Genomic DNA, 24770 nt, shown 5'->3' with positions numbered 1-24770 from the left:
GTAAATATTTGTGTCTTTTTTTTTATGATTGTTGTTGTCTTGAAATCTTGGGACCATGTTGGAAATAAGTCACTTTAAAATGTTATTCTATGTTGTTTTTGTCTGCTAATTCATTAATAAACATCAGTCAATCTAATACCATTTGGGGTTTGAAGGATTTATATCCATGTTTATATCTAATGAATAAAATTGCACTCCAAAAGAGGCAAGGGGGAAATAATTTTGCAAACCAAAAATACAAAAATTATATAAAATAAATATAAACGTAATTTTAATGGCAGATGTAATTATTGTGCTCAGGAGACAAAAATAGTGAGAAGGCATCTGTGTGTAGGAGGAAAAAGAAAAAAAGTGCTTTCAGAAGTAAAATATAGGCTCAACTTCCCCTTTGTCTCGTTTCAGATTTCCTAGTTCATCTCACACACCACTTACCAGATTGCCCACATGTACAGATGTGACATACTGATGTGCAAAAGCTAGAACTCTTTATGAGCCGCTTTAAGACTCAGTCTGAGCTCTGCTGCCTCACGACCAAACCGGGCTTAGAATAGTTCACCATAGTAGAAATTGGATGAAGGTAATGAAACTGATGCTTATGTTTTATTTTCTATATGTAAATATAAAGTGATGTAGTGTTGTGGTGCAACATGTTACCATTGTTTTAAAGATACTGAGTTCAAGCTTAGTATAACTAACGACAATTATGATGTATTAGTTCCATTAAAGCTGCAATACATGCATACATTGGCCACTAGGAGGCAGTGGCACAAACTGCACACATTAAGTTACAGATCCTCTCTGTTAAAGTTGTATTTACTTTCTATTTTTTAGTCATTTGAGGGCAGTTGAATAAGCTGAAAACAACATCTGACACTTAGTCACCTTTTGCAGTGGAGTTGAAAAAAATTGTCAATTTGGGGAAAGTTGCATTGAGATTTTTATGTAAACTGGTCAAGATGATGTCCTTCAAGAACAAGAAAAAAAATCAAAAACAGCTGAATTTGACATTCAAGTGATTTAATGTGACGAGTTACATACGGAAATAAACAAACAAACATCAGGCGAAAATGATATATGGCTCTAAAAGTATTTTTCTGAAAGAACAAACACATATATAACTCATCACACATTTACAAAATAATCTGATTTAAATTCAGAGTCAATATGTTTGGACAGAACCAGTATGTACAAATCAAGACACTTTTAGACAATTTGTGTTAATCTTCAAGTCTCGGGCAAAAAATCATAAGGTTATATTGATTATTAATTAAACAAAAAACAAGTCTATTTAATTTCATACAGTACATCACATGTGTTTCAAGGCAGAATGAACAAGATGAGATGACAAACGTGAAAAAACACAAACCAAATATTTATTTTACAAAGTATTTACATGAATCACGTCATGCATCACAGCCATTTTGACTCAGAGCCACCAAACTGACATATTTACAGTGCTCCATGTGCAAACTGAAGAAATGTCTGATACCATAAGTCCCAACATACTTGAATTTGGGTGGAAATAATAATACTGACATCATTTAAGCAGGTGATTTGTCTTGTGTTCACTGTACGTCCTTCCCTCGTGGTTTGTAAAATGTTTTTTTTCCTGCTGAGCGGTGGTGAATGAGAACATGTTTGCTTTCTGTCCCCTGGGATCAGCGATAGCTTCACCGTCAAGAGGGGAGATGAGTGTTTGAGCGTCTAAACGAGGCCTGAAGTGGACTGTGTGTGGTCAGCTAGGGCTCAGTCTGAAGAGACGCTGAGGGCTCTTCTCTCTTTCCTGCCGCAGAGGTGGAGTTCAGAGCCACGTCTTGTTTTTTCTCGTTTGCTTTCTCTGGCTCCTTCGCCCTGAAACATAAAATGAAATTGTCATTTTTACTGAGTCATCCCATCAGATGTAAAGCTGGCCAGACAGTAGACTTCTTAGTGCTGGAGTAGTTTGTTATATTATTCGACTGAGCACATTATGCTGGAGATGCACAGCATCAATACAGCAGACTGTGGACAAAAGCTTCTAAAGCACCAGGTTTAAAAACTGAGGATAAAAGGACAAAATTATTAATAACAATTGTTGATTTAAAAACACAGGAAACACTGTGAGGTAACAAACCAGTTAATCTCTAGAGAGACATTCCAGAGTCTGTGGGATTTCTTTAGACACTAATTCTCTAACAGAGGTGTTAGGGTCTAACCTAAGAGGATGAGACACTGTTAATGGATGGTTAAAGCTAAGAGATGTGATTAGGAATCTAACTGTGTCAGTTAATGTTTTAGGGTCAGACGTCATAATTCTGAAAGGAGACCTTGGCGTGGGAGCAGGCCGGTTACTGGGCAGGACGTCCCAGCTAGAGGTAGAGCTGCCACAAAATCAAAAGACAGAGTCATGTGACCAAAACAGAGAGAAAATCCCAGAATTCAAATTTGAGAGTGACAATGTGCAACTATTTGAAAATACCAGTCCCCTCCCCCTCATCCACTGTCATTGGATAGAGGGATCGGAGGTGACGGATTTAAAGTAATTGCACTTGGCTGATTGACATTATGAAAGCCAGTGGTTCCCAAAGTGAGAGGTAAGGGCCCCTGGAGGGCTCCTCAACAAGGTTTCAGGGGACGTAAGGAGAAATTGAACACGGTTATAATGTGAGTGTAATCACATTTGAAGATTGATCGGTGAGAGAACATTTTAGAAAGTTGTGACCTGAGGTTTAATTCTCCCCATCATGAATCAACTCTATACAACAGCATATCCAATATTAAGATCTGATTTATGTTCTTAGGAGGAAAGACTCAGACATGGAACTGAATTGAATATGGGAACTTTGGGAAGCCTTGGTCAAAGCAGTGGAAAAGGTTAAATAACTTACTGTTTGGACACAGGGGCAAACCCACCACACACTTTCATTGGTATGTGGTGAGTAGTTGTGAGACAAAGTAGTTACAGAATATTGAGAAACAGCCATGACATTGCAGCAAAGGTAAGAAGATCAGATTATCCTTAGTGCTAATCTTTTAACTTTTGTGTTGAAATCTTCAGGATTTCACATTCTGAGACATTTTCATGACCCCAACCAACACTGTTTCAACGCCAACAGCAGTGATGCTATTCTGACGAGGATTCATCAAATGATCTTCCATATGATGTTGTACCTCGATGATGTTTGAATAATTTTCCTTAGTGAGTTAATACAATAAATTAAGAGTGTGTATTTACATTACATCCTTTAGATCAGACTTCAAGTTAATTGATGTTTCATCGCCTTGCAATAAGATTATAATGTTCACTAAGCGAAAAATAATTATTAAAACACCCTATTTAAAATATTATATGTCCCGAATTTCACATTCATAAGCAGTTTATAGATATTTATTAAATTGACTATTAGACACTACAGTGAGGTTGGAAGCAGAGGTAAGTTCAGCATTTTAACTGTTTTCTTAAGTGACTATAACTTGTCTTATGAGGACAGTATTTATTTTATTATACCTATTATCTGTTTATCAAGCACCTTGTGACTGTAATATAATATAATGTGTAAAAATACAAAAATATATATATGGCCAACAATATATGTGGCAATGTCCTGTTACTCTTTGACTGACATACAAACCAGTACCAATATATCAGCAATGCTTTTATCAGTTGGAGTCAACAAATGTCTCAAATGTCCCTTTAAAGCATTACGGTAAAATACAAGTAGTATTTCCTTGCAGATACATAACTTTATTCCAAATTTGCCTCTGCACATTATTTTCTTATCATAGCATTGATCCAAGATCAGCGCACAAGGATATCTGTCAAGCACAAAAAGAACAGCACAGTCAGTGCATGCTGAGCGTCTTTGTCAGTACTGAGGTCAAGTAGGCCACCTGTTTACCACGACTGTTTCATGGTGGAGGAGAGTAAAAAATCTGCCGAGAGACGGGAGAGAGAGGATGAGAAGAGAAGGGAACTTTCCACAGTGGCGTTTCCCACAGCCGACTGGTGGAGGAGAAGCTGAATGAAAACAGGGCCGCTGATCGCAGAGTTTCTTACCGTATTGTCTTCACTATGAAGCGAATGATAACAGCCAGACCCACACAGCCGCACATCACCCCTATCACTATGGCTGTGACTTCACCTGCACAGGAAAACACAAGGAAGCAACAGAGCTTAGAACACAATAGTGAACCAGAGTGGCATGATTATCAATAGGGCAGGAGAACATGGCCAAATTACATCAGGATAAATATTTTCATATCAAATTATTCAGATGATTTTCACATGATTATTACTTTGAAATTAAAAAACATAAACTCTTCTTTATGAGAAGAGAATGACAAACACTTGATAAACAGATAATCAACACAATAAACTGAAGAATACTTCTATTGGTGACACACAAAGGAAATTCATTTTTTGAAGAGGACAAGATTTGTTGTCTAGTTTGACCAATCACAGGTAAACAGTCTATGTGGCAACTAAATCTGCTATCAGCTTTTTAATTTAAAGCAGATTAATGTCGACTAGCTATATTGCTATTGATGACAATTATGTTATGATAATCATAGATACTGTTTTCTTCCCCAGCCCTTATTATAACATCAGTGAAACATTCAGATTTAAGCAGGAGAACGTGATGTCGTCTTACCAGGAGACAGCTCCTTCCCTGATTCTACAAGAAGACACAGAACCAATCATTTTAAAATCACAGCCAATGTTTGTTTTTCTCACAGTGATTTGTGGGTTCAACTGAATGTGCTCAGCTGGTTGAGGTTTGGTTGTGTGTGGTCAGTCTCGCTGCCTGTGACAGCCACGCTGATATCACAGGCCTTCCACTTCAGTCGCTCACCACAATGTCCACTTCACACAAATTCTTTCCCCTTTGTCTTTGTCCGCCACTCTCTCTCCCTCGTTCACCTCTCTGCCTCTCTTTCCTCTCCCCCGTTATAACAATGCTGTCAGTGTTTAGTTTTCGACAATCCTTTTCTCTAATCAGCTGGCAAACAAACACTGCACCCCCTCCTTCCCTTTCCACCCCTTCCCTCTTTTCCACTGTTCCTCTAAAACTTCTCTCTCTCTCTCTCTCTCTCTCTCTCTCTCTCTCTCTCTCTCTCACTCTCTGCTGCCTTCCGTAGGTTCTCTCAGACAAAGTCACCGGTAATCCTTACTATTTCCCACATGCTTTCTCAACATTCCAGGTTTCACTCTCAGCGTGGATTGTGCTAATTGCTAGCTTTGGTCTGCATGGCCACCCTCCGTCTTATTGTTGTGGTTGGCATTGTAAGCAGAAGGCCGGCTGCACAATCCACCAGTGTGGAAATGCCGTTGGGGGGGCACCAGAGTTCAAAGCAGATTGGCTTTGACCTTTTTGACCTCCACATTTGTGCAATATGAAGGGATAAACTCCAGGAATATACTGATTATAAAGTACACTAATCAGCTTATAGTTGAAAAACCAAATGTAAAGAGTTTTTATTTTCATGGCAGCTGTCAACTTTGAAGAGAGGGTGTCATTTTTAAAAAAAATGAATATCTGTATATCTGTGGTCTGACCTGCAGAGAAGGAGGCGAAGATGACCCTGTGGTTGAGCAGCTGCGTCGAGCGGTAGTTGTCCTGCAGCAGCATCCTGTCACGATCTTCGGCTTTACTGGAGTAAAGTATCGTCTCCATCTTCAGCAGCTGGAGTGAAAGGATGGAAAGAGATGGAGAGAACAGTTACAGTCCAGAATGTATTACTGCTGCGATGGCTGAATGTACCAGGCTTTTGCAGAAGCAGGCCCTGTTCCTCCTGTAACCTGCATCCTGATGGCAGCATGCTCAAGTGGCAGGTGAGTGGGTGGGTGATGTCAGGTGTTATTGAGGTTGTGATATGAGTGAAGGCCATAGAATTGACTTCAGAGAGTTTGGTTTGGGAAGACCTGATAATCTGGCTGCAGTTTGGGTTGTGTGAGTTAGTTTTGTCCAGTTTTCATTTGATTAAAATTCACCAGTTAGAAAAACAAAGATGGCTGCACATTAATCTGTTGAATTTGGATCTCTGCTGCAGTTAAGTTGTGATTGATTAAACACTTTCTTATAACTTTAACATAATATTTCAGTCTATAAATTGTTTGGGAAATCACAGTTTGGCTTTAACAAGATCCTCTATAAGTGAACATGTCATCAGTGGCCTTAATAAAAGGTGATCGTTGAGTTGATGGAAGTACGATCCACGTCTGTGACCTTCAGGTGTCTCAGCCTCACCTGTGCTTTAGAGATCTGAACCCTCTCGTGAAACAGCGTCCAGATCACGCTCTGATAGCAGGGCGGCGTCGTGAGGGAGCCATTGTAGCGGTAGTAGCGTTTCAGATCCTTTGGGAGCAGGGACTGGACGTCAAAGGCTGGGATAGAAGCTTTCTGGTCTGACAGTGGATGAAAGGAGGAGAAAGAAGAGAATGTGAGATCTATTTTAATAGATTCCCCTGGGAATAATTAACGGCTCTTGATGAAAAAAATATGGCATATATGTGGAACTGATATTTACAAGTGTGTGCAATTTGGTGTTGATCCAAATAAAAATCTAGATCTAGTAGATAAGGGGGGTGGGGGTTTTTTTTTGGCGTGCATTCTGTCAAAGAAACAAATCCAGACATTTCATGTTCTTTAACATTGCAAGGTAGGGGCTTTGGTGCCGGTCTAATGTGTGTATATATATAGGAGCCGAATATCATCACATCAAGGAGAAAAACAACTATATCTGGGTTGTTTTTATTTGTCCATAATTGGGTCATCAGTGTATTAAATTTGAAATGCAACATGGTTTGTTTTATACCTTCATCCAAATCACAAAATATTTTAAAATCCATGTAGTTGTTGTCTTTTCGAACACATTGTTGTCACTATATATGGTAAATAAATTGTGACTGGAGAACCCAGTTGATTCAATCAATCAGAAGAAAATTCAAATTTTATTTAGAAGAAAAGTTTTTTAATCACTTGTTTATAAATCAACTGTCAAGACATTATAAGCCAAACAATAATTTTCATATTTCCTGTTGTTACCTGCGTGTCTGATGCGGCTCAGGTAGTTGAGGATGTTGTTGAAAGCATCATTTGTCTCCTCACCTGTCTACAAAAACAAAACTCAAAAGTTTATTCCATTTCTCAAAAAATACTCCAACTGAAGAGTAAAATAATGACTTCATTTATAATTAGATTTTTTATTTTTTTATTACCACAATGAGAATGCCTAAAACAGCCAGGCCGTCCCTCTGTGTCATGGCGGCAGACATGTTGGGGTAGAGTTCAGAGTTGTAGTGAACCACGTGAAGCTGGAGAGAGGACGAGCATAGTTAGTTGAGTCACTTAAGAAAAGGAGACAAAGGAGTGAGAGAGAGACTCGTCCTCCCAACAGATGAGGGTTTAAAAAAGAGAGGAAAAACAGAGGCAAAGAGTGAGAGAGGAAAAGGCTGCTTGCCAGCTTTTTCTTTTTAGAATCTATCTATCATTTCATCATTTCTGTTTCCATTCGTTCACGCCTGTTTCCCTCCATCTGTTCACCCCTGAGAAACCACAGCATTGTCATACCTGACCAGTGACAGATGGACAGAAACTGACGACAGCGAACCTTCCCTCCTTCATGCACTCTCTCCATCTTGTCCGCTACCATAAGAGGTAACAATCTAAATTTCTAAATTCTTGTCTCATTAGACAAATGATTATTAGTCATCTGCAACCAGCGGCCGGAGGCATTATGTTTCACACGTTATCTCAAGAATGCCTGTGAGAGAATTTCTTAAAATCTGCTTCAAACGTTCATTGATTTGATTTTGGTGGTTGAAGGTCAAAGGTCATGGTAATTGTGATGTATCAGGAACACCCATCGAGAATTTCATCACATATGTTGACTGAAACTGCACTGGTCAGCAGAAGCCCACAACCCCAGTGCAATAATTCTAGTTTCTCACTCAAACAACAATTTCTCCACAGTAATGTCTGCTTCTCTTTTTGGTCATTTGTTGAGGACACCTTTCATCTGAGCTGTGTTAAAGGGTATCATCACCACATCACCTGAACTTGACTGTTCTTCATTCCTTATGACTCAGATCGAATTTTCTTTCAGTTTATCTGACGTCTGTTTGTGTGCACGTAGTTGTATCACATGTACCTCTGCGTCTGCACTCAGTCCGTTGATGGTGTGTTCACTGCCCCCGTGGCTCGGGCCGCCGCTGCCCCAGTGGAGGTGCAGTTGTACGGCTGTAAAGAGCCAGGGCAGCCCCCCCAGTCCCATCCACTCTGGCAGCTCAATCACAGCTGAAGAAGAGAAGAATGAAACAAAACCGATGACTTCTTCTAAGCTCTTAAAAAACACTAGGAAAGCCAGATTACATTTTTCTTAAGAGTGGTTATGTTTATAGATATTTATTTCGATTATAACTGATGTATTAATGAGCAGTAAATAATGCACTGCCAGCTTGTGTTTGAGGAAGGTGCAGTATAAACAGATGGACCATAAAGCTGCTGGGGAAATCTGGTAGAGGGTCACATTATATACTGGAGACCAGCTGCCATAGTTACCTGTGTGTCCGTTATTGGACAGAGTGAAGGGCCTGTTGCCGTGCTGACTGTAGCCCAGTGGGGTCAGAGGGATCAAGCTGGGGTCATATTTAGTCTGGGTGGTTACCACATCCACGGGGGATTGAGATGTACCACCGCAGTCTGGGAAATACTCGGACCACTCGGACTGACCCACCAAACCTTTGACGGGGAGAATAGACAGAGAGAAAAATGATGTCACCCAATTACACAGCCTCCAGAGAAAAGCAGCTCCATTGATCAGACTCTAATTGTGCACGGCAATTATTCCTCGGTGTTCTCTTTAGGTTCATTTTATCGGTGGTAAATTGTACAATGAAAATAATAAAAATGCACAATTATCCAGCGTAACATTAATAGAAGAATATATTGTAAGGATTCATAGTGCTTTTTACGTAAAAAAAAGCAAGTGTCCAAAATGTGTTATGAACGCTTGATCCAATCACATGTTTTTATAGCATACAATTATTCCTGAAAAATGTGTTTTAAAAAAAGCAAGTTACTTCACAACATTAATAGATTTTCCACTAAATAGTAATTGCATTGCCAGTAAAAAATATATTACATTTTGTGCATTAACTCTAACCTCATAAGATCACACATGGAGGAGCATTAATACAGATCACTAAACATACTGGATAGATCTTTGCTTGACCCACAGCTGAATTCTGTTGTTGTCCCAAATGAACCTGGATCAACTAAATGACTTAAATTGGATTGAAACTTAAATCCGAGTGAATGTACCACTCATGATACAAAGAAACACAAACAGTTAGGAGCTGCTATCATTAACATTTTGACCGGAGAAGCTGATTCAGGCACTGGAAATTAATGAGTAATATCTTCTACAATATATTAAAGCCCTAACAATCGACAAGCCCCGTTACATCAAGGATAACAGTAAACTCTCTCTATGAATGAACCTATTGTAAGATTATGCTTCAGTGAAATGTCTCTTTCTTCATGTTAATGAATTTGCTATTTTTTAAAAACATATTAACACAAGTTAAAATTACAAATTACATTTACACTGTACCCCACAGTTTAGAATTTACAACTGAATTTGGTGTATAAAAAATAAGTATTTTTTCTTCATAGCAGGCAAAAATAAAAAATAAATAAAATATTAATATAATAACATAACACAGAGTGAACATTAACTTAAAATTGCAATTTTATATTGTTCTCAGATGTCTCAAATAAAGAACATCACAGGGAGAAATGTAAAATGACTTCGATGCACGAAATTAAGCTTTTGAAATTATTAAACCAAAATGGTATTAAAATAATTATTATTTTAATGTCAGAAATTTTGAAGTAATGATACTTTTAACCAGCTAGAACAAAAAATAAGTTGATAGCTGATAACATTCAACTAAGTATATTCCACATTAATGAATTAAACATGCTCGTATATTTTAAATTCTTTCAGATATTGTACATTAGTACTTGATTCATCCTCGTGAGAGAGGACACGGTGACAGAGGCCTGGATACACAGAGTAAAAAAACAGAGACTGGTCTTTGCATAATAAAAGACAGTTCGAAAAAAAGAGTATGAATGAAAAAGTGAGTGACATGTGAGTGAAAGAATGTGAATTGAAATTGCAGAGGAATGCTTTAGAAAACAGGCACAAAGGGAAACGTTTCAGTCGTCCGTATAAACAGGTTTCAGATGATATAGTTCTGGTTGCAGGTTTTGCAGATGTTAAAGTTGTTCAAAACAAATGTGTTTATGCAAAAAGTTGAAGGAAATGTGAGCGAATATGGCTCCATGTTTGTCATGGATCGTAGCTGCAACCGTTTTCTAAACCCGATGTCATCTACATGAATACAGTGTAGTAGTATAGTAGGCCCAGTCTCCCCCGTCATGACCCACACACACAAACTATACGGGATGGGGGGGGTCTCTTCATTGATGATGTAAACACATACCACGCTCCTCTCCCTGTGCCTGCATCCCCCATTTTGCACTTCTAATCTGAACCCCCCTCTCCAAAGCAAAGCCCCGCACCATGATTCGACTTCAAAAGTCGAGTCCTGCAGCCCTGCTATTGGTCGTCATGGGGGTGTCCATGGTAACCGGAGGCCGAAAATTCTGACCTGGTGCGCCTGCCCTAGCTCTCCTAGCATGCTACCCCTGTGCAGAATACAGCCAGGAACAAAGACACACGCATATTCACTGACATTCAGGGCATGAAGAGGACAATGATGGAACATCACACAGACTCTCCCTCCATTACTTGTAATTCTGCTTCGTCGCGTGACAAAATGTTGTGCACAACAAAACTGACTTTCCACCTCAGCTAACAGCTTAGTGATGACCACCTCATGCATTGAGTTGTTACCCAACATGCCTCATACACTTGCCCTGACTTACTCAAGCACTGCATTCACTGAGCGTGGATTCAAGTCGCTTCTACCTTTTTGACAAGAACCAAATTAAATACATCTAAATTCAAGAAACGTATCACACAACATGCAGACTGCCAATCTGACACAGTAACACACAGAACGCATGCAGCTGTATCTATTATAATAACGCTTAAACAGACGATGTATAGATACAAGTGTGCTCCAGGCACGGCCTCTGATGTTTGCTGTGCATCCTGTATGCACTGTACATTGGTGTTGGGCTCCTGAATACACGCAGAGCGTGAGTGTGTGCGCCTCCATTCATTCACACAGTGTCATTGTCCACGGCAAAGGCAGCCAGTGTGCTTCCACAGAACAATAAACACATAGGTTTTTGTGCGTTGCAACAATACAGGGCATGATTGGGTATGCCCCTGCTTCATCCCGTCCCATCTCCCTCTCTCTGCCCAACAACCTCTCCTCTCTCGTCTGCTTCATCCCTGCCTGCACCTGCCTCCCTCGGCCCCTGCAGCCTCTCACTAAGCCCTCCTCTTGCCTTCTTCCTCCTCCATGTGTCCCTCCAACCCTTCATCATCTCTGTTTGACTGCTGTGCTCATGCCAGCTTGGTGAACTGTAACTAATACAGAGGGAAGGGGAAGAGAAGGAGTGGGTGATATGAGGGGAAAATGGACAAACCCTGTATATGTTTCACTAACTTATAAGACAGTTGTGTTTTTATAGATATGGTTTTAAAATGTGTGGCGAAGTCAGGGTGAAAACCCTATTATAATTGGTATTATTAGTATTAAGTCACAAGCCATCCTCAGCAACTGCTCATACAGTGAAAAATAAATCACTTAACTCCATTTCTCAAATATCTCTAGTTACCTATTTATTACATAAGTTTGCCCCAGGTGAGAAAATACATTATATCTACTTTCTATAGTTTTTATCTCTCTTTACAACACATTGTGCTGCTTTTAATTTGTTCTACAAATGAAGTTAAATTTGAACTCACCAGTGTAGGTCCAGGTGATTTCCTCTGGAAAAGAATAAAAGAGAAAAAAAAACCTTTTAGCCATTATTTTTGTATTCCTCTGTTTCACAATTGTTCTGAAGTATTTTATATTTCACGTAACTCCTTAATTATTCTACAGCAACTTAAGTACATTTCTGAACAAGCTGTTTACTCAAAAATACAGCCGTACAGTATTTGTTAAATCTGATTATTTGTGGACTTTGTGAACAGCTCTCACACTCAAACAAGCTACCACACTAATATCAAACGAAGCATGATGCTGATTATTATGTTAATGAAAACCTTACCAGCGGCAGGGGCAGCTGTCCACTGCAAACACACGAGAATTAGAAAGATAAAAAGACCCAAAGAGTCCATGTTAGTCCTCCTTGTCCACACAGAAATGAATAAAAGAGGACAGAGAGAGATGAGGAGCAAGTGTGTGAAAGAGAAAGAGAGAGAGAGAGAGAGAGAGAGAGAGAGAGAGAAGGTGGGGAGGGGGTTAGCTGGGGTTAGCTGGGCCCAGCGATCCCACCTGCCACAGCTCTGTGTCACAGCCACATTGTGAATGTTGCTGAATCAACCCTGGCACCAGGGCACGAGACAAACAGAGAGAGAGAGAAGGAAAAAAAAGTGGAGACACAAGATGACAGACAGGCCAGCGAGTGAGAGTTAATTCAGTGTTAGTTACTAAAAAGAAGGTGATACAACAGAGGGTGACAGGAACACAATCCAGAGAAAAGGAGCTTACGGCACAGGAACAACAGGGTGCCAAAAACAGGGTGAAAAATAAAAGAGAAGGAGCGAAAAAAGGCCTTGTGATGCAGCAGTGCGCAGATCACAACAGACGAGGGATAGAAATGTGTGAATTTGAGACTTGATAAACAAGTGTTGCATTAGAGGAGCTACCATAAACTTTATCTGATTTCTGGGCGTGAGAAGGACAAGGAAAGAGAGGACAAGGATGTATCACACTGGTTGGGACAGTATATAAACTATATACTTACGACCCTTCATGTCTCATGTGTGAGCAGTGTTTTATTTATCGTTTATAGTGACAGAATGTGATCCTGTTGCACTGCAGCAAAACCCATCTGTCATATAAATGCTTCCTGTGTATGTATGAGGGACTGCTTTTTTCAATATAGTGTTTTGTATATTTACATTTTTTCAAGTTTTTTTTTTCCATTGAGAAGGCCTCGGTAAAATAATTCTAGATGTGATACTGTGAAGCAGAAAAAAAAGCATGCAGTATTAGAATAATACCAAATTTAATTAGGGCTGACTTTTATTTTTATAATATTGATAAAGCTTCCATTCATTTTCTTTATTAATAACAATAATAATTGTTTTGCCTATAATATGCTTTTTTTAAATCAAACATTGGTGAAATTTAAGAAGCTGAAACTAGAGAATATAAATTAAACAATAAATGGATTATCAAAGTAGTTACTGATAAAAAAAAATCTGTTAATTTAGTAGTGGAGTCATTGAAGCACTATATATATGTGTATGTTAGTGAAGGTTACACAATCAGGACACAGTGTTCACAAACTTTATTGACTTGTTCCGGTATGAACACAAGGGGGAGCCCTCTGCATGTGACATGATGGTCTGCTTCCTTATGGGGATAATTGTATCATAAATCCCTCTAACAGATTATATTTGTGATCCCGGAACAGCCCCATAGACTGTAAGTAAGAGAATAATGTTTATTTGATAAGAAATGATGAGTCACAACTAGCATCTAAACATTAAACAGTGTAAAGTCACGTGAGTCCATCAAAATGGATAAAAGATATTTAAAGCCCTGCTGCTCGGATGAGCTCAATGGATTAAACATTTAACCTTTAAAAATACAACTTGTATCTTCTTCTTCTTCTTCTGCTTCTTCTTTGTTCAGTTTAATGGAGGGTGGTAACCAACATCAAGGTGCATTACCACCAACTATGTTGTGTTTTCAGGGTGGAGTTGCCTTAAATCTAAGACAATCACAGTTCTGTGATGTACATTCCATCACAATGTGGAGACAAGGATAAACTTACAACATGAAAATAAAACTGCAAAGGTTACATCATATACTGCATCATATATTGCACAGCCCTCCATAGATAGATAGACAGACAGGTGCATAGGTGGATAGATTGATAGATAGATGGATAGATGGGGTAGAGAGGAAGGGATGGAAGGAAGGATGGAGGGAGGGAGAAAGAGAGAGAGGGATGGATAGATGGATCTAGAGAGAGATGGATGCAGAGATGAGAATTTAATAAATGTATGGAGAGAGGGGGGTGGATAGATGGATAGACAGAGAGAGATGGATAGATGGAGGGAAAGAGAGGGATAGAAAGAGAGAGATGGACAGATACCAGTAATATTATTATTATTGATTATATTAATCATATAACATTGATTTTGTTTGTTTCCTTTCCCTTGGATTATAATTTTCCAGCTGTAATCTGGTGGTTTAGGATTATTCCAGTATAAAAACATGAGCATGTGAGATCACCAGTTTATCTGGACATCATCTATCAGAAACATTGTTGTGACCATTATGCTCCATATCTTCTTCACCTTACTGAGGAACACCACCCTCTCCTCTGACACCAGGTCTGTCACGTTGTAGATGATTATGATCTGAGTGGTGATGAATGGTTCCATCACATCCCTGTGTGTCCTCCATGACTCTGCTGCTCCATCTTCTCACACTCTGTTCCGGCTCCGAGCAAACGTGGAGCGTCTCAGACAAATTATGCAACAGCAGCCACCACCGCCGGCTTCCCATTGGTCCTTCAGCGTTCTGAGAGGGGCGTGGCTTAGAGCGTTCACCACACTCTATTGGGTGGGCCTTCTCGAGGGGCGCGTCTGTCGATTTCATTCACAAATCTCAGAGCGGAGCTTCTCTCCAACATGTGAAGATGAGTGAAATGAGAGCTGCTGCTGCAGGAGGAGTCCGATCACACGTTCATGTTTGTGTTTACATCGCGTTCATGGCCATTTATTGTAAACTGGTATGAACATGTATTGTCCCACAGCTGCAGAGGCACAGCTCACATGCTTTAAAGAGGTAGTTCACCCAAAAATGAAAATTCACTCTCTATAGTGACGGGGAGTGGGGGGGCAAATCCAACTGCAGTTACTGCTCCTACAACTAGGAGGAGAATAACAGAGGACTTTAGGTTAAAAACATGGTGAAAATGAAACAGTTTCATGTTGAATTTGAATGTCTGGCTCACGAACACTTGGATGACACCACAGTAGCCGTATGGAGGCATCTTATTTTTTTTTATCTGTTGTTTTCTTACATTTGTAGAAGTGGTCGCCCAGGTATTTCAATTGTATTGGATTTTGCTGCAACACTGTTTACCCTTGAATCTCCTAAAGTGTCTCAAACGCGTCACCCACTCGTCCATTGGCATAGCAGTGATTGGATAATGAGTGAAATAACATTTTTGGGTGAACTTTAATAGTAGCTGAGAGGGAACTGTTGTGAATGTGCTGGTCACCAATACCAAAGCAGAAATCCATTTGCATGATTGAAAGAGGGATAATGGATCATAAAAATGTGCTGAGCTATGTCATCACGTTGTGCTCGGCTGCTTCAAACTATGAAAATCATGCTCTATAACAATAATTCTCATTAATGATGAGGTTTAAGGTGTATTCTTTATGTCTGTCATGTCCGGAAGCTGAAACGTTTGCAACCACACATAATTTCATCTTGATTTCTATAGTCGAATTTGTCCAACTGAACAGGATAAGAGGGAAGGAAACAGGCAGAGAGACAGACACAGGCAGGTAGACAGGTCCAGCACAGCGAGAACACGGCAGCAGTGTGCGATTGTTTCCCAACTGTCCTGGTTTTCAGGTGAAATGTGATCCAACGTGCCTCGGCCTCTGCAAAGAGAGAGGGGAGACAGTTTAGTCTCTCTTTAGGCCTCACTCTTCCCTCAGGCAGATCAGATTTCTGTTTCAGTGTCTGGCTCTCACCACACCTGCTCTGTGCATTTGGCCTTAAAGAAACTCCTGCGTGCCTTCACCACCCGAAGGCCTGCATGCCTTCACAATGAGCAAAGAGTAACGTATCATCATTACAGGTTGATTATGAATATGATATTCAACATGACTTAAAGTGCTGCCACTGAGCTGTAGACACGACCATCATCCGCTGCTCTTGTCATCTGAGGACACAAGCTCCAGCAGGAGATCAACAAATCATGAACACTGCGTTGTAACTTCACAAGCAACATAAGTGATTCTCTGTGCATGACTCAATGTCAGCCTCAAGTGAGCCAACTAATGAATGAAATTTGGTCATATGGGGAACTTATTTGACACTTTGACCCACTTCAATGTCAAACGCACCACCCATAGGCTTAAGCTTAACATGGTGACTGCTATTGAATTCTCAAGCATGTCAACACAAGGGATGGGGAAGAGAATGTAGAAAAACACACCACAGAAACCAGGTGGGGGGATGGGACCCAGGGGGATGGGAGATGGAAATGATGGGGGTGGTCTCTAGCTCTCATGAACTCAGAGGAGGTTCACTGGGTTCATGCGGTGCATTGGAATGCTGGTGGTGCTTTACAGCTTTTTTCTGTTGACCTGGTGCTGGTATACACAAACAAGAACCTTGGTTTAAGGTTAACCTTTGTATTGTTTGGACACGATGGGATGGTTTGCTCACCTGGTGTTAAGGTTACCAAGGGATTGTGCACGGTCACAATGCTAAAAGACAGGTATTGTTGTTTGTACTCGTTTCTGTTGCCTTGTCTTTAGGACCTTGTCTAGCATAAACACTGACCTTGTCAGGTCCTGTAGACCTCATGGGGGACCAAACCCTGGTCCTACTGAGGCAAAACGTCACGAGATCCTGGTTAAGGTCGGTGGTAAATCTTGATTTGTGATTCGGTTAAGATTAGAGTTGGGCATGAATTGCATGTCAATGTGAGGGAAAGGGTTAGGTTGGGCTGTCCACAATGAATGGAAGTCAATACAAAGTCCTATGGATAACTGTGCGTGTGTGTGTGCGTGCCTGTGTTGAGGAGAGGGTCATTGGGTTCGTATGTATGTTGTATGTATAGTGGGGGATGGGAGGCAGTCCCTTCCTCAGTGATTGCAACACGCAAGGCGCTTAGAGGAGGCATCCCCCCACTCACTCCTCACACTTCATCCTGGTATTTCCCATCTAAAAATACCAGGAAAGCCAGCATTATAACTGACCTGCAGTTAAAGTCTTATGAGGAGAGAAAATACCAATACATCTGGTGATCTGTGTGTTTGTGAGAGAGTTTGTGAGTGTGGTCTATAGGCTGATGAACTTCACTATACGTTTCAAGCAGGGGGTCAATGAGTTCACTCTGTAGTAAGGTGAAGCTCAGGGAGGGGGTTGTTGCTCCACAGCCATAAATTGTGGACCTGGAAAGTGACTTGCTGCATTAGGGTCATATCTGTATTTGATTTGGTGTATTACTGACTTTAATTTATCAAAAGAGCCACAATGAAATTAGAATCCTATTGAGAAAATTAAATCCTTTTGTTTTCTGGTTTTGCAGACAGCGTGAACACGTATTTCATCACCATTAGGAATGTTTGAGAGAAAGAATATTTAAGTGGCAAAACCTGTTTTTTGTGACCCTGTTTAGTCACTCACAAGACAAATGAAGAAAATGCAAAACTGCCAAAACTTTACAATAAAACATTTAGACGAACAGTTACAAAACCAGATTTGTATGTTGTTCCTATATTCTTTTATAACCTCAGCCATTCAAATGTGATATTGATGACTCATTTTACTCAGTGGACGAGCTGAAGAAAGAGGACACAGACATCTTTTCTTAATTATTATATTATTCATTTCTTCTAAGTTTCTCCTCCTCACATTAGCGCATCATCGATGTTTTTCTTCTTGCTCTTTACTTCTCATCGCATCAGTTCAGTTAAACCCGATCAGTGTGATCGCAGATGGGTTGCGTAAGGTTCCTCATATTGCGGCGAGTTCACTACGTGTAGTAGTTTATTATAAGTGTGGTGGGCGGGGTCAACTTTACATCGAGACGCATAGAGTAAAAAATTAATCGTGCAGATCGCGTGCATGTGTTTACACTGGCTCGTGGTAGTAAGAGCGCGCAGCCCCGGCTCCTTGCTCCGTGCACACGGGCGACACATGAGTGGGCAGGCACCGTGAGTGCCCGGGCCGGCGTCCAATCAGCGGCGAGTAAAGCGATCACTGGCTGGACGCGTCGACCAGTGGCGTGCGCCGCTTTCAGGCCGGGGGCCAATGGGATGCGCGCAAAACGTGGGCACGTGGATCCGCGCACATGTTGTCGCTCGTAAAGTGGAGAGAGAAGGAGCGAGCGGAGCCACACAGACGAGCCGCCGGGCGGAGAGGTGATGCTGGGAGACCCGATGATGCTCCGGCTTCGGACTGAGCTCTGACGGACCAGAGGACCGACACAGACGCTTTGTTCAGAGGCAGCTGCTGGTTTTAATAGCACATCACTGAGGGTGAGTAAATGTGAGAGTGTGTGTGTAAAGAGAGAGAGAGAGAGTGTGAGTGTGTGTAACGTTTCCAGAAGTTCACAGGGCAGCCTGAAGGAATTTCCTGCCCAGATAGATCCCGAGCCTGAGTGAAATTCATCAACACAGCCATATTTCCTCATGTAGCTGTGTGCCAACTATTATTAGGATGAATAATTATTACTCACCACCTCATAATAACATGTCAGTGCTGGGACCTTTAACATTCCCGCAACAAAACAATGATGAATCATCTTCTATCTGATGTTCGCTGGGTTGTTGGGTGTCACCGGTTCGTTTCCTGACGCCCCCGCTGATCCGAGCCTGCCTCTAACCCGTACAGAACATTGTGTATGGTATCGTGCAGCGGGTGTGTTGCTGCGCAGACAGGCAGCCAGCACCTGAGACGCAGCCTCGTGGTCCATGCCCATACCTGTGCAGACATGCACCACCCCTCCCTCTACCCGATCCCCATCCCAGCTACCAGGGGCTGGGGACCACATCAGACTGGGCATGAAAATATGAATTTAATTTGAATCTTGTTCCACTTTTAATGCATGAAAACAAAGTTACGTTTAAGAGAAAGAAACAGGGAAGTCATTTATCAGTTACATATAAAATGTGTATGGGAACATACTGGTGTAAAAGCTTCAACAAGATTGGTGATATCGTCCTACATGTGAAAGTGGTTCTTGGTCCTCTTCTGTCTGTGATTTTTTTCCCCCCGACTGTATTTGCCATAGTGACACAAGCTGTGTTTATGTGTGAGGGGGCCGGGTGTCTTCCAGTGACCCCCCCCCTCTTAATTCCCCCATTCTTGTGTTGGTGGAATCCGGCACCAGAAGCAGATTACGCAGAGGCAGAGAAAGAAAGGGAAAAGAGAGGTGAGAGGAAAGAAGGTACATGGCTAGTGATGGAGAACAAAAAATGGGAATAAGAGGAAAGGGCGGAGGAGGGTTGGTCTGTGGAAGAGGAAAGGAAGAGGAGCACCGTGTGTGTGTGTGTGTGTGTGTGTGTGTGTGTGTGTGTGTGTGTGTGTGTGTGTGTGTGTGTGTGTGTGTGTGTGTGTGTGTGTGTGTGTGTGTGTGTGTGTGTGTGTGTGTGCGTGCGTGCATAATGAACAGGATGAGCTGAAGGGAGAGTAGACAGGGAGAGATGAGAGGCATACAGAAACCCAGCCGGAGAGAGAGAGAGAGGTTTGTATGTAGAACCAAGGGGGGGTGGAGGAGAGCAAGCCTGAGACAGAGAGGAGGGACTAGAGAGAGAGTGCACTAGAGGGAGAGGGAGAGAGACGGCCTATTCTGATTTCACTACTCTACAATCTCCCATCCCCCTCACACTTTACTCTCCTCTCCAATCTCTTCAATGGGAGCCAGACATGCACTACCATTGTGTGCCTACTGCCTAGCCCCAGTCCCACTATGCACCATGTTAAACTAGGGCACTGGTATACCCACCATTTTGAGTAATTGGGGGTATTATTATTAAAGGAAGTAAAGCACCAGGAGATCAGCTCTTCTGCAATGATTTACACTTCTCATGTCTCCATGTGACCTTTTGAGTTTTCATCAGTTTTTATTATTTCTTACTGCGCTTGACGTGTCATAACAACCCCGTCCCTCTGCTCCTGCCCCACAACAGCAATGCAGTCCCAGGGCAGCACTTCCACCCAGGCCTGCTTCGACTCCCTGAGCTCCAGCGACAGCCTCCTGTTCAGCGACTCGGATCAGGTGGAGGACGACGCAGATGTCTTCCTCACAGACGGCTCCTCCTCGGGTGGGGCTACGACGAATGGAGATAGGGGGTCGGAAAGCCCAGGGTCCCAGTGGACGTGCGACGGCTTCACAGATAAAGAGGAAGAGGAGGAGTCGTACAGGTTGGAGAGAGGTGGCAAAGAGGCGGATGAGACGGACCCTTCAAGCCAGACCCCGAAATCACATGGCGACCTGCTGTTTGCTCAGAAGGTGAGGGATGGGTCAGGGTGCAAGAAAAAGAGAATAGATGGCAGAGCAGATCCTAGCAAAATGATTTCAATAGAAAGTCCAAACCCAAACTCAGTCGTGATCTGTCTTCTCTCCCTCTGTTAGTGTGCTGAGCTGCAGGGTTTTGTCAGGCCCCTGCTGGAGCTGCTGAGTGGACTGAAGAGGGGTCGATTCGAGCGCGGTAAGTGTCCTCGCCATATGTTACCACCTCCAGATAAGCACGTGTGTTGACTGGTAACTCAGGATGCTGAGTGCGTGGTTCATGAGATCTGAGCAGTCTCCACCATTCCAATAGAGAGTGTTCTGCTTATTGATGTAGTCCAAAGTGCAGCGTGTGTGAAGCGACATTCTTGTGGCTGAGTCATCAGCTCACGAGAGGTTACTGATATCCCAAGGGAAAGTTGTTAATGTGCATGTGTGTGTGAAACATGTGCAGGGATTTTCCATGACTACGGAGTCTCAAATGTGTAAACGTCTGACTGGAGGAATATGTCTTTGATCGACAGGTCTGAGTACCTTCCAGCAGAGCGTTGCTATGGATCGAATCCAGAGGATTGTGGGGGTTCTACAGAGACCCAACAGCGGGTGAGATACCATTCACATTGTCCCACCATCCACCCTCAGTGTTTAATCTGTGACTCCTCCTCGTCTTGCCTGTGAATCATTAGACACCACATTTTAATGATAATTAAATTGTAGTTCTAACTGAGGCGAGCATTGTGATAGCCTTCTTTTTCAAGCCTCATCTCCTGTTCCATGTTTTGTTGAACAGTCCTCAGTCCTTAGAGTTGCTGCAGAGCAACACTGCACTTCAGAGGACATATTATCAAGATCTATTTACAGGATTCTAAACATCCAGATGTTTTTTTTATGCATTGCACAATTTCATCACCATCTGTTCCCTCAATTTACATTTATGTCTTTTCTTCTATTTTTAGTGAGAAGTACCTGAACACTCTGCTCCAGGTGGAGATGATGCTAAAGGTTTGGTTTCCTCAGATCCCTACTCAGCCAGTCTCCACAGTCTCCAGCGTGGCCACATCCCCTGCCCACTGCCTCCAAGACACTTCCAGCTTTACGCCACCACACAAGCACAGGGATCAGCTACATATTCCCGTCAAGGTGAGCATACACGAAACAAGCCACTTTCGCCACTGCAAGTTTTTAGGTTCTCATGCAAATAACTCTCCTGCTTGTTTTTCCAGAAGCGCAGACTCAGCTGGACTGGTACAGGCACTGCCACGCCTTCCCCACTGCTTCTCAGGTGCCCTCATGTCAAAGTAGAAGAGAAAAGGGTGAAGCGGGATCATGATGAAAGGGACGAACCCTCTGCTCCTCCTCCATCACTGGCATCTGATGCAAATAAAATTTCCCCAGATGTGGCCGGTGACAGCCAGCCGACTGAGGACACAAAGGGAAAGGACAATGACAGTGAGGACCAAGGCAAGCTATCAAACTTCAAAGCAGGTCAAAGCTCTGAACCGAGTCTGACGTGGGTTCATGTGGCCCCCATCCTGTCCCCGCGAAAGGCCTGCCCCTCACATGAGGCTGCAACAGCAGTGAGTAATGGCGAAAACCAGCCCATCAGTGCCATTCCCCCACTCAACAGGCGGGGCAGCCCCACTACGCAAGACAAGGCCATCTCTTCAAGCATGCCTGCCAAGCACCCCGATAACCTGAATGAACCAACCCCTTGCCAAAGCCAGCCTGTTGCCGGACAACAGAGTGAGAGTGAGATGGTCGCAGCCTGTCAGGGTCAAAGCCAATCTCCATTACCCAGGGTGTGCCCCACCCCGTTAGAGACCTGATGCATTGAACACACAATGAGCCTGCAGCCTCGATTTTGTTACACCATTGAGCTAAAGACTGCTCTGAGAGGAAGAAGGGAAGAGGCTGAAGGCCTGTCATTACAGATACATTAAAGAAAGGACGGAAAAGTAGGTAAATGATAGATGAAGCACAACCCCTCATCAAGACAGCAACTACAACAGTTAGTACAAACAACAGGAGGTAATGTATTTCAATAAATCAAACCTAGATGATAATCAGAATTCCATTAAAATCATAAACATGTGCACTAAGGTGGTTGTGAGTGAGGGGGATCGGAAAGAGAAGCAATCACTTAAAGGTTATTTACAGGTTATTGAGTAAAGACCAATAGGAGAGATTTGGAAGATGTGTCGATGAGCAGTTCCTCCTCTGAAAATGAAACACACTGTAATCAGAGCTGTTTCAGCAGATTTCCGACTTGAGGGACAGAAAATAGAAGAAGCCGCTGTCAGCGTTCAGGGCGAAAGCTTCCAGGGTTCAGTTTGATGCGGTAACTCCAGTGAGGAGTGAGTAATGCAGCGTGAGTGGCATCTTATGGCAGAAGACACATTGACTTTACATTCACTTGTAGATAGAAACCAAGGCGTCTGGCTTGCGGAGAGAAAAATGTCATTTGAAAATCTTATAGCTAGTGATGTAAAATTCAATGTACAGAACGCAGCATTAAACTGTACGCTTGGCGCTTCGGGAGTCATTAAGGAGACAGTGGGAAAAAAATGATGTCATTAACTCACGAATGTAATCAGAGAACTGTTTGGGCACTTGGCTAGTGGATCTGCAGCGAGGCGTTGAAAGGAGCGACGTCACGGCAAGCAGGGGTCACGCGACCTTTCGTGTTGTGCTGTGGGTCGAAATGTTTCTGCAAAACTGGCTGATAATCAGGGTCGTGAGAGACTTTAAAAAAAAAAAAGACCAGCTTGAAGAAAATAAGGACCACTCAAGGACATATGTGACTCTGGAGTCCCACAGTTAATTTATTCATGTGTTGATCCGACACTGTTTTTATTTATTGTTGGTATTTATTTATTGGGCAGCTGAGTATCACCTCCTGTGCACGCTCACAGTTTGGCCTACGATTTTCTTGAGGTGATTGGGAAGATGCTGTTTGTGGTTTTTTATTGCTATCGTGATAAAAATGAAAAAAATAATCAACTGAAGGAAGTGAAATCTCTTGACTTGGACTATTGGGACTACTGTGCCTTTTTACCAAATAGGATGTGTTCAGAAAAAAGCATTTGGTGCTTTCCCTGAACTCATGTGTTTTGATTGTTTGCTCGTGTTTCACAAAACCTGTACACACTCAAATCTTGAACGCCTACATGTAGTCATCTCACTTCGACAGAAATGCACAAAAACCGACAGTATCCTAAACTATCTAATATTCTGAGAATATCTACAGTGAATCCAAACTGCATACTTCTTGACCTTCCACACACACACACACACTCAGCAGCGGCTGCTACGAGCCTTCATTTGGGGATTTTCTATCGGTTCTGATCGACAGAGGAATAGACTGACCTCCACTTAAAGCTGGTGCTCTTGAAAACTTGAAAAAGCAGAAAATATAAATGTAACCCTCTACTGCTCTAATTGTATAATGTTGCTATTGTTATTCTAATTACACTTCTAATTTAGATAGTAGGAGGCTCTCTCTCTCATTATTTGGAAACCTCACAATATTCTTGTACATGTATGGGGGGGTTAATTATATGATTGGATTTACCTATAATGGAGAAAATAGAAAATATTTAGACTAAAGTATTTTAAAAATTTTACGAGTGATTAAAATAATCCTATTTACATAACTGGAGAGATGAGGAGGAGGAGGAAGGGGGGTATTTACATTTACCAGACCTCCACCCTTAAAAAAAAAGCACCACATGTCAACTCAGAGCCACTGGCAGCCTCCGTGTTACTGCCTATTGTTTTTGTTAAAATGAAGGAGTGTATGAACCCTCAGTCGCAGACCCAGGGTCAGATCGTCCTGCCTCATCTCGTCTCACGATGCTTCAGACGCTGACTCTCCGTCCGAGGCTGGGGGGGGGGTTCTTCCACCCAGTTTTTATACGGTTGTGGTTTGACAGACAAACCATTTGCACTTATTTATTAATTTTTTTCTTTGTTTCCTTGTTTTTTCATGTAAGGTTTTTCTACTGATGACTGGTCAGAAATAATACGTCTTTTTTATTTTTGCTGCCTCTTTCGTCTGCTTCTGCTTCCTCCCCTTCTTTCATTCCAAAATATGACTGTAGTCCCCCCCGACCCTTGTCTCCCCTCCCCCACCCCAACTGCATTTGTCTGCTCTTGCCCTCTCTCATTCGTCTCCCGCAATCCCATTAGTTTCTTTTCTTTCTCAGCTAAATCCCTCTTTCTCTCACCCCATCTCTACTTGATATTATTCTTCTGGCTAATCTTTTTCAATAATGATGCAAAAGGACAAAAAATCTTTTAATAAATGACACATTTTTGACAGCTGAACTGTCTGCCGGTATTTTGTGCTTATCT

The 24770-nt window shown here is 42.0% G+C and overlaps 2 protein-coding genes across 7 annotated transcripts; one reads left to right on the top strand and one right to left on the bottom strand.

The window, feature by feature from the left end:
* Positions 1-1000: 1000 nt before the first annotated feature.
* On the bottom strand, positions 1001-13449 carry ca14 (carbonic anhydrase XIV). 5 transcript variants are annotated; one of them, XM_069537611.1, is made up of 13 exons: positions 12240-13436; positions 11932-11955; positions 8541-8720; positions 8131-8276; positions 7199-7294; positions 7026-7092; positions 6228-6385; positions 5537-5663; positions 4632-4655; positions 4037-4121; positions 3879-3912; positions 2307-2360; positions 1001-1851 (listed from the first exon to the last, which is right to left on the bottom strand). In XM_069537611.1, exons 1-12 carry the CDS (start codon positions 12307-12309, stop codon positions 2349-2351), a joined length of 1023 nt encoding a protein of 340 aa, XP_069393712.1. In that variant the 5' UTR covers positions 12310-13436; the 3' UTR covers positions 1001-1851; positions 2307-2348. The 5 variants fall into 5 exon arrangements, with proteins under 5 accessions (XP_069393712.1, XP_069393710.1, XP_069393711.1 ...); XM_069537609.1 differs by having other exon boundaries at positions 3871-3912; positions 12240-13435; XM_069537610.1 differs by lacking the exon at positions 2307-2360 and having other exon boundaries at positions 3871-3912; positions 12240-13449.
* LOC109633401 (uncharacterized) lies at positions 5660-24756 on the top strand. 2 transcript variants are annotated; one of them, XM_020093237.2, is made up of 6 exons: positions 5660-5812; positions 20095-20417; positions 20541-20616; positions 20942-21020; positions 21374-21557; positions 21641-24756. In XM_020093237.2, the coding sequence occupies exons 2-6, from the start codon at positions 20097-20099 to the stop codon at positions 22241-22243; spliced, it is 1263 nt and encodes a 420-aa protein (XP_019948796.1). In that variant the 5' UTR covers positions 5660-5812; positions 20095-20096; the 3' UTR covers positions 22244-24756. The 2 variants fall into 2 exon arrangements, with proteins under 2 accessions (XP_019948796.1, XP_019948795.1); XM_020093236.2 differs by lacking the exon at positions 5660-5812 and adding an exon at positions 16474-18441.
* The last annotated feature ends 14 nt before the right edge of the window (positions 24757-24770 follow it).

The sequence above is a fragment of the Paralichthys olivaceus genome, chromosome 13 (assembly GCF_024713975.1).
Source record: "Paralichthys olivaceus isolate ysfri-2021 chromosome 13, ASM2471397v2, whole genome shotgun sequence".
NCBI lineage: Eukaryota > Metazoa > Chordata > Actinopteri > Pleuronectiformes > Paralichthyidae > Paralichthys > Paralichthys olivaceus.
This window is presented reverse-complemented; position numbering and strand designations above follow the sequence as displayed.

Bases quoted from the DNA above. Each gene is read 5' to 3' on its own strand.
- ca14 (XM_069537609.1), bottom strand. From the start codon at position 12,309: ATGGACTCTTTGGGTCTTTTTATCTTTCTAATTCTCGTGTGTTTGCAG. The intron at 8,277-8,540 runs GTAACTATGGCA...TCTCTTCTTCAG, and splicing joins GTCCAATAACGGACACACAG to CTGTGATTGAGCTGCCAGAG. The intron at 7,295-8,130 runs GTACATGTGATA...TCCTCTCTCCAG, and splicing joins GACTGAGTGCAGACGCAGAG to CTTCACGTGGTTCACTACAA.
- LOC109633401 (XM_020093237.2), top strand. From the start codon at position 20,097: ATGCAGTCCCAGGGCAGCACTTCCACCCAGGCCTGCTTCGACTCCCTG. The intron at 20,418-20,540 runs GTGAGGGATGGG...TCCCTCTGTTAG, and splicing joins ACCTGCTGTTTGCTCAGAAG to TGTGCTGAGCTGCAGGGTTT. The intron at 21,021-21,373 runs GTGAGATACCAT...TTCTATTTTTAG, and splicing joins CTACAGAGACCCAACAGCGG to TGAGAAGTACCTGAACACTC.